Source organism: Pinus tabuliformis, chromosome 5_1, assembly GCF_031772625.1.
Source record: "Pinus tabuliformis cultivar Carrire ecotype Pingquan chromosome 5_1, CPIR1, whole genome shotgun sequence".
Classification (NCBI taxonomy): domain Eukaryota; kingdom Viridiplantae; phylum Streptophyta; class Pinopsida; order Pinales; family Pinaceae; genus Pinus; species Pinus tabuliformis.
The window spans coordinates 145629328-145639361 of record NC_142305.1 but is presented as its reverse complement, the minus strand read 5'-3'; the positions used below and the strand labels follow the sequence as shown (position 1 = coordinate 145639361).

At 32.0% G+C, this 10034-nt stretch overlaps 1 protein-coding gene across 1 annotated transcript; it reads right to left on the bottom strand.

The window, feature by feature from the left end:
* Positions 1 to 4993: 4993 nt before the first annotated feature.
* On the bottom strand, positions 4994 to 6616 carry LOC149163836 (L-ascorbate oxidase-like). The gene is made up of 5 exons (XM_089429273.1): positions 5978 to 6616; positions 5752 to 5844; positions 5468 to 5674; positions 5225 to 5362; positions 4994 to 5101 (listed from the first exon to the last, which is right to left on the bottom strand). Exons 1-5 carry the CDS (start codon positions 6266 to 6268, stop codon positions 4994 to 4996), a joined length of 837 nt encoding a protein of 278 aa, XP_089285399.1. The 5' UTR covers positions 6269 to 6616.
* Positions 6617 to 10034: the final 3418 nt, after the last annotated feature.

Genomic DNA, 10034 nt, shown 5'->3' with positions numbered 1-10034 from the left:
TATGATGGTTGGATTTCCAAGGGAACCTATAGAGAAGTGGAGGGGAGTCCAATAAGAGATCTTGAGAGGAAGTGATGAAGTAAGGTAATAGCAGACCATGAGGGAATTTGGAAGAAGAATTTTGTTTGAAGAGTGAAGGTTGTCTTGAGATTTTATATATATATATATACATATATATATATATATATATATATATATATGTATATATATATATATACATATATATATATATGTATATATATGTATATATGTATATATATATATATATATATATATATATATATATATATATATATATATATATATATATGTGTGTGTGTGTGTGTGTGTGTGTGTGTGTGTGTGTGTGTATGTATATATATGTATGTATGTATGTATGTATGCGATTAAGAATACCTCACAATCATAGTTAAGAGTTCATAACCCATCATTATAACGATTTCTTGAGCATAATAAAGATCATTGATTAAATGAGAGTGTTTTCATTTGGATTTTCAGGGTAAATTTTATCTAGGTGTCAGTTATTTTTGTAATTGTATTTGATGGCATTGTTGACTTAATAAGTACAATGCTATGATTATGCCAATTATTCTCCTTATTTTAATTGTGATGGTATCTATAGCTAATGCCATTAATCACTAGGTTCAATTTCTTCCCCTAATTTAGATAATTGAGTGAAACTATTAGTTTGGTTTACCACTTCTATGGCCTTTATATATCCATAAGATGCAACCTATATCAATTATTGTTCATTCTTTGGTTTGTTGAATCACATACTACATATTTTTCTTTTGTCCAACAATCTATTTTGTGATAATTTGATGGAACCCTTACACACACTATTAGTTTATGCATTTATGAGTTCCCCACATAGTTGATTGTCACCTACAAATAAATTGTGTTTCTTCGGATAGATGGAGAGAGTCTTATAACCAAATCAACCCATGATTCATTCATTGACATAGAGAACTTGCTTATGCTATAGAAAACTATCCATATATACAAGGAATATAACAACAATGATAGTGTTTATTTGTTCATTAATTACAAATTTATTGATATTAATGATCTATTGTTTTTAAATTTTTGTGGTTTGACTTATTGGTTCTTGTAGGAAGATCCACATATTTGAAGATTTTAGTCGACATTTCGGAGCCACCACCCGGGTCCATTTTCAAGACTTAATGATCTAATTTTTAAATAAGTATTCAATTAGACAAATATGAAAGCATTGAATATTCATAAACCACTCTTTAAATCTACAAGGTAATGGGCATTGTTAATTACATACACACCACTAAGCTCTATTTTGTTCTAATATCACCAGTACGTAGTCATAAGTCTCTTTTAGTTTACGTTAATTATTTTTGTAATGCATTCTGTATGGGTTAAATGACAAAAATCAGAGTAGCACACCACACAAAACCTATATGCATATTCATGTTGAAACTAAGATACATCACACTAATATAGTGCACATGAGATCCAACAAATTTTGAGTTAGGAGAATGTTGTTGATAAAATCTTTCAACAAACTCCAACAATCCTCAAACTACTCTCTAAAATAAACTTTATTTCTAACACCCTCTCATAATGTTTATTTTATAAATAACAATATATAAAACACATATAATGCGCATTTAAGTTACATTATGACAGGATATAAGTAACAATATAGAATAAAATAGGGTATAAATAACAATATAGAAAACACATATAATTATATTCTTTGCTATAAAGAACAAAGTTCGGTTGAGGAGTCAGTTGGCAACTCGTGTGAGGGCGCGCCCGCCCAGCGCGAGCAAGGAACTTTGGTTGGCACACGAAGGTGTGACAAGTTGTAAATTTGGCTAAGTATGAAACTTGGTGTTTCCAAGTATACTTGTGAAGCTTTGTAATATTGGAACGCTGATTAATATAATATATTCGGGCAGAGTGAGTTGCCCCTCCCTTTATACTGTGCAATTGTGTTCTTCATTTATAATTGTTGATGATAATGAATGTGTATGGGTGTTCATTGGTATAAAAGAAACATAATAATTACTTGGTTGAGAAACACAAACTAAGTAGGAAAAGTTGTTAGGCGTAGTCCATGAACATAAGTATTGGTGAAAAGAAAGTGTTCGGTGGTGCCGCACCTTGCCAAGTACGGTTGAAAGACTACCGTAGGCCTAGGGGCATGACAGGGCGCATGTGGTGCGGTGAAGTGTCATTGTCTCAGCAGGTTTTGGACTCAGTGGAGCAGGTAGCACACGGAAGCTTTGAAACATCTGTAACTTATTATAAGCACATGTGGAAATATGATCAATCCACACAAGTCATTACAAAAACCATAACACACATGTTATGTTGACTTAACCTCTAGTCTGGAAAGGTCTTCTTAACTTATTCATTGGTGAGTTAACCTCTAGTTTGGAAAGGTCTTCTTAAGTAGAGCTGAACTCTTCAGCAAGGAATCTTCCCAAGGGTTGACTGAATGGCATCCCAAGAAAGAAATGGGCTCTTTCATTGATGTAAATCCTATATAAGACTACCGTCCCACTGGAGTGATCAGTTCAGACCTGCAAACATTTGTTTAAAGAGATCAACATTCCGCTAAGCCTGCTGTTGTCTAAAGGTTTATACAGCGTATCCGGTTTAAATTGTATGATTTCTTAGCTGAGATTTGAAGCATAGCCTAATACATTGGTGAAGTCGGCCCTAGCCTGTACCTTAATGGCATACCTGTACCATCTATTTGCTTCCTAAAGGAGAAAACACAGAATAAAATTGGCTGCAGCTTTACAGAATCAAATGTGTTGGATTGTGTAAATTTTTAATTTCTGAATGTTGCTATCTTGCCTAGTGTTAATTATGCAAGATTTAAAAGACTTCAATAAAGGATTTAAAAGAGCTTTATGGCAAGCTTGGAAAAAGAGCTTTATGGCAGGCTTGGAATTTCAAATTTATCTGGTCCGAACAAACTGAAAGATTAGTTATTTGTTCTTTTTATTATGATTTTGAGTTTGATGTACATGCACAAGGGTAAATATTTTTTTATATATAATTGGGTGGTAAGGTTGAAGCTACTTATTTTTAAAATAAAAGTATTTAAAATAATTAAGGTATGTTTAGATTTCAAATTTATCGTGCTTGTCAAGTGTAAATTTGATAATGGTTTTTTGTTTTATTAATTTTTTTATAAGAAAATGTTTTTTGTTTTATTAATTTTTATAAGAAATTGAAAAATAGATAATTAATTTTCAATGGAAAAAATACTATAATTCATTAATCTAACTCTATAACACCAAAACATTTATAAAAAAAAATTATTTATAAAATATATTTCAACTTTATTTGACTAAAAATGGTAGACTCCAATCTTTTTCCATATTTTTTTTTGTGCCTATAAAAATATCATTTCTATCTAATTACCCAAGAAACAATAACAAGAAATAAATACCTCAAATAAGCTAGTTGTCTAACTTGAACAAAACACCATTAAAGTTTAAAACGCTCATTACACTTTATGACTTATTAAAATTTAAACCATTTATCAAAGTTATTACTCATAACTTAAATAAATACTTGGACCTCAAATTTATGTATCTCAATTTTCTTTAACAATAATATTTTTTAACCATAATAAGTCTCAGAAATTTCCACTCCTTCATCTACTTCTTAAAATGAAAATAAATGAAAAACACATTCTACGTAAACTCAAATTCCAACGCTGCTCGAGGGATTTCACAACTGGCGGCCTATTGTAACCATAGAAGGAAATGTTCAATAGGGCCGCAGAAATTGCTGTCTAAACTCATCGATATGCGTTTGATGATATAGTCAGCGCCAAAAATGTGTGCCTGTAAGGCACAGTAGTCTCTGACAGGTGCAATTATAACGCACAGTAGTCTCTGACAGGTGCAATTATACTGCGATCCCCATTCACAATGTTTAACGAGCTGGGGAGTTGGCGAGAAAGTTAGAGAAAATCAGTTAAGGATGTTTGTAAATTCAAATTATAGTTGTTAAACTTCAAAATTTTAGGTGTTTTAGATGTTTTGATGTTACTGAATCCATTTTCACTATTAAAAATACTATTCAATCACTGTTTCTACGAGATTTTTTGAAATTTTTTTCTCTAAATTCTAACCACTTTTAACCTCCAGACAATTCCTCCCCTCCTTAAACACTATTCCTTTATTGGTGATCAAGGGCACAGTCAGGGTAATAAATGTTTTAGATTCTTTTTATTTGAAATTATGTAAAGAGATTTTGATTTTTTATTATTTAAAAACCTTCCTTTAAGATTTTCGTTATTTATTATTTAAAAGTATTTTTCGTTATTTATTATTTAAAAGTATTTCTTAATATATAAATAGGTTAAGTTTGTGAAATATTAAAATATTATGAATTATATAATTTAAACATATTAAAAATATTTATTAGTATTTAAAACTATCTAAATTTTATTATCTAAAAGGTATTTTTAAATATAAAAAGCGATTAAATTTTTGAAATATTAGAATATTATAAATTATATAACTGACACGTATCATAAATATTACTTATATCATATAAGCGTTTGATATCATGAAGCGTTCGATGTTTTGGACACTGTAGTATTGAAATGCGTTATTTAGAAGATTGAATAATATTTTTTTAAATATGTTTTAATAAGAAATTGACATTTTACATTAGTTGCATTAGAATTTGTTTCTTAGTCGTGTTTTTCATCCCATGTTTACCGATTTTTATTTTTATTTTTTAAGTGAATTATAAAGAATATATTATAAATATCATAAATTATATATTTTAAAATGACCATGAATTTTCTCTTTTTATTTAGAATAATAATTAAAAAATATATATATTTTATAAAAATATTTTTTCCATATTTTTTATACATTTTAAATCGATTTCTATTCACTAGCCTAGTCTCTATCTTTTAAAAAGCCTTTTTAATAACAACATTTATTCCCTGCCTTTTCATTGATGCACTAGTCTGTCCATGCTACACCATTGTTAGTGAGTATGATTCTCCGAAGTACACATCCAGAATCTCCAGTTCTACCAGTTCCACGTAGTGGCCGTCGGCTTCCACAACAGTCATCTTGTGGCCCTGAAAAACGGGAAGAGAGAGTTAGAGGATCATTTTACGAATTAAGTAAGTTGAAATAACGTAGGATCCATGAATGCGTTATTTGACATGAATCAAAAAATTGAGGGCCGATAAGGAAGCTACGCTGGCGATGCGCAGGCGGTAGGCAATGCCAGGTTTTACCGGTAGAATGTAGGTCGAACATTGGCTGCTGGTAGCGTTGCAAGTTTTACTGCTGCCTGCCGAGCATTTGTATTTTCCTCGGCCCTCTATCAGAAGAGACTGCAATATCATTCCAGAAATTGCCGTTTATTAATTGAGTTTCAATCAATTGGAATTTCAAACCGGAGTATCTGGATGAAAAGGAAACGGCAACGATAGATATACCTTAGGTTCCCCAACCCAGACGAAAGGATTGGATGAGAGGCCCGCGGCTTGTTGGTAAGTGCTAGTATGCCACCAGTCATTGAGGATGATGCTCAGTTCCCCATCATAGACGAAGGGCTCTGTTTTTGCGGAGTCAACTATCAAAGAGCCATACAAACCAGCCGAACGCTGCAGACCGTAGTGGCCATGATAGAAATATGTGCCAGGCTGCATACATAATTACATTAGGTCACTGTCTTCTAATTACAGAATCCCAACATGAAAAGAAAATGTGTTAAACATACTCTGTCAACAACGTATCTGTAAATATATGTCTCGTCCCGTAGGATCGCACATTGAGACATGGATGCAGTTCCGTCGTTCCACGGAGTTCCGATCTGAAGCACATGAGCATTCCTATCAGAACTATTATGTATTATAAGAGCATATATGGTGGGTAAAGAGAGAAAGAATGAATCTATCATAATGAGAATTAGGTCTGAAATTACGTGGATTGAGAGCGAATGGTACCTGGCGAATTCCATGCCAATGAATGACAACATTTTCAGTGGGCATCTTGTTCTCTATTTCAACAACAACGGTGTCTCCTTCCCGAGCTCTGATCGTCGGACCCGGATACTGCCGGTTAATGGAGATGATCGTTGTTTGCATACAATCAGGAGACCAGTTTTGGTAACCGAGCTTCCATTTATGGTGATGGACCGTCGCCTCAGAGACAGGTGCCATAGCCAAAGTCACCACGACCGCAAACAGAAACCAGGTTACCCGGCTGAACAAGTGTGAATCTCCCGAGTCCATCATTTCACAGTTCTAAAATTGATGTCTCAGGCTAGGGCCGACTTCACCAATGTACTAGGCCGAGTTTCAAATCTCAGCTTAGAAATCACGCTATATAAGCCTGCAAACAGCAGCAGGCTTAGCTGAATGCTTAACTGATCTCTGCAAACAAATGTTTGCAGGCCGTATGAACTGATCACATTCCAGGCTCTACCATATAGGTGGGCTTATATAGGCTTCACAGCTATGAAAGAGCCCTTCACCAATGTACTAGGCCGAGTTTCAAATCTCAGCTTAGAAATCACGCTATATTAGCCTGCAAACAGCAGCAGGCTTAGCTGAATGCTTAACTGATCTCTGCAAACAAATGTTTGCAGGCTTTATGAACTGATCACATTCCAGGCTCTACCATATAGGTGGGCTTATATAGGCTTTACAGCTATGAAAGAGCCCATTTCTTTCTTGGATGCCATGCATTGAACCTTTGGGAAGATTCCTTGTGCTGAAGAGTCGAGCTCCACCTAAGAAGACCTTTACAAACCTGAGGTTAACTAACCAACGGAGACGTGTGGATTGATCATATTTGACTGGTGTGGATTGATCATATTTCCACAGGTGCTTAAATAAAGTTGAAAATGATTAAAAGCTCGGGTGTCCCACCCGCTCGTGTTGAAATGAGGCGAATGCCTGCTGTGACAGTTGTACTTCACAGCACCAAATGGGCCCTCTATACATTCCATACTTCCTTTAAACCATCGCTGAATTTGGTCGATCAAATCGTAAAGAAAAATGATGATGAACTAATTAATTCGTTTTAATATCCTTGAAGCTTTCCAATTCCGCCGCAATTTTTATTGATAGTATTACTTACGCTTTTTATCTTCGGCCTTTCTTTATGTTTTTTTTTTCTTCTTCGTAATATAGTGATAAGTCTTTTGAATTTTTTAAAGGTTAGATTCTTATTTTGATGGTATTATGTTTTTTAAAAGAGCTATAACATAAAGATATTTTTTATATTTTATATTTTAATTAATAATTTATTTAAAATTTTTATTTTCTTTATATTTGTATTATATCTGCTATTTATTTGTTTCACTAATTTAAATTGGTATAAAATTAAAATTTAGATAATATATATTGTTTGTAAATATTAAAATCAAATTAGTAATTACTATCATCAATAAATATATAAAAATAACATTATTTGATAACTTGTAATATGAAATGTTGAAATTAAATAATATCAAACTTTATTGTATTATAATAGTAAATTTGCCAATTATATAAATAATACGTAGAATCATTTGTAACAATTAGTCCAAACAAAATGCATTGCAATCACCAAAGCTCACTATTTTAGGAATTTAAACAATGTTTTAATATCAATCAATGCTTTCATGATTGTTCAATTAAACATTTGCTCAAAAAACTAAATTATTAATATTAATCATTTGAAATCAATCAACAAATAAACATCATTATTGTTGTTACATTTTTTATGTTGTATGGATAGATTTGATAGAGGCTATGCAAGTTTCCTGTGCCAATGAATAGAATATAGGTTGATTTGGTTATAAGATTCTCTCCATCTATCCAAAGAAACACAATCAAATTCTTGGTAAAAGTCAACTATGTTGGGAACTCATAAATGCACAAACTAATAGTGTTTAGCTAACAATTTCATCTAATTATTAACCAAGAGATTGTTGGACAAAGGAAAATAATGTAGTATGTGATTCACAGACACATTTCCTCAATTTTATTTATCTCAAAGATAACTTTCAATTTTCAAACAAACTTCTTATTCCAAGTCCCTCATGCTTGCTACCACCTTCATCGCTTCCTCTCAAGCTCAATCTCTCTTGTTCTACTCCCCTCGTCTTCTCTATAGGTTCAAATTCTATATAGGTTCCATTTGAAGGCCAACCATCAAAATGATTCATCTCATCTTCCAAGTGAAAAGTAGTTTTAAACTTTTTATTCAATTTTGAAAAATTAAATTTTCTTATTACAAAGCTAAAACGAAATATTATTTAAAATATCCATTTCGGATCACACCTCCCCATTTACAAGCTTTTGGTTCATGGAAAACACAAGTCCCTTCAATCTCCTTCTCCCATGCTTCTGCATGCCTCACTCATTTGTTACCATCAAGCAATCTTTGACAAATCTACAAGAAATGGGGCCTCCATTGTAGCATGGGAGATAAGAGTGGAATAAGAGATACCTTTTATAGGAGCCTATTGCCCATCTTAGGGCTGGAGATGGAATTCATTTACCAAAATAGGTCATTGGACAACAACAATTATTCCTTGGGTTATAGGTGAAGAAATATTATTTTTCCTTTTGACCTTACTCTTCAAACATTCTTCTTGGATATTTGGTTCTAAAGGTTGAAGTTTCCAGTGAAGTATCCAATATTTTTGCCTCCCAATGTCCAATCAATCTATATTATTTGAGAATAGTTCCTCCTTGGATTATTTGGCCTTCAAGTGTTCCAACAATTACTAGCTTTATAATCTATTTTCTTCATAAAAAAACCAAAGATACTTTGTCATACATTTTTATTTGTCATGTTGATTTCTAACTTGGCTTCTTAATCCCTTAAGTGTTGAAATAGATTTGGGTGTAAAAATTATTCATTTTTTTCCCTTCTTCCAATCTTATACAAGGATATAATTTGGCTGGTTTGCTTCACACTCCTTTACCAATTGCTTTTTCCTCCTAGAAAATGGATTCCTTTTTAACTCATCTTGGCTTGAAAAGGTTGGCTTGTTTGCTTCTTTTCCATTGAATCTTAGGCCTTCATACATAAGTCTTTATTGAGCTATAGTGTGAATCATAATCCCTTGGCCTTTGAAACCTAATTGCCTCAATAACTTTGAACCGATGCCTCTAGTATGCTTTTCAAAATTACTTAAAATGGCTCCTTCGGTAAGCTCTTGGAAGGTGAATTTACAATGCTTGATTTCATCATGGTGCTATATTTTGTAGTGGAAATGGAAGGGGCTTACTTGGTCTCCTGGACTATTACTTGTAGCTTTTTCACTGCCTTTTCCTTTCTTGTCAAATCTTGCTATATTTTGAAATAGTTACTTTTGTGAAGTCAAAGACAAAGAAGCATTAGGAAGAAAGAGAAGTCAGGAAATTTAAAATTTATATTTGATGATGACAAGGTTCAAGGCAATTGGAGAGTAAGTTTTTTTGATAGTAGTAAAAAAAGGAAATCAACAAACGAAATATCTAAAAAATGAAGAGGATGTTTATAACTTACAAAATCCTAAAATGAATTACAAGATAAAGAATTAGAAGAAAAGATACATTATTTTTTCTTAAATAGTTTAGAAAGTATATTGGATATTTTAAAAGAGCATTAAACCTCATAATTTCTCTCTTACAAGTAGAAAGACAATAAGAATAATGTTATGAATTGAAACACTATTCATAGTATAAGCTATAAAAGAATGGAAATGGAAATAATTAGAAATGGAAAAGAAATTATCAAGGATAAGTACAAAAACTACCAAAATGATACTAATATAAATATTTGATGATATTCATATTATCTTGGAACTTAGTGAGGGGCCATGTGAACTTATATTTTAAATGAAAATAATATTATCCTACTTTTTAAAATAGGAAAATATAAAGAATTTTGTATCCATATCATAGTTGGATTTGTCTATAATTAATTAATAAGAATAATGTTATAAATTGAAACACTATTCCTAGTATAAGCTAAAAAGAATGGAAATATAAATAATTAGAAATGGAAAAGCAATTACGAAGT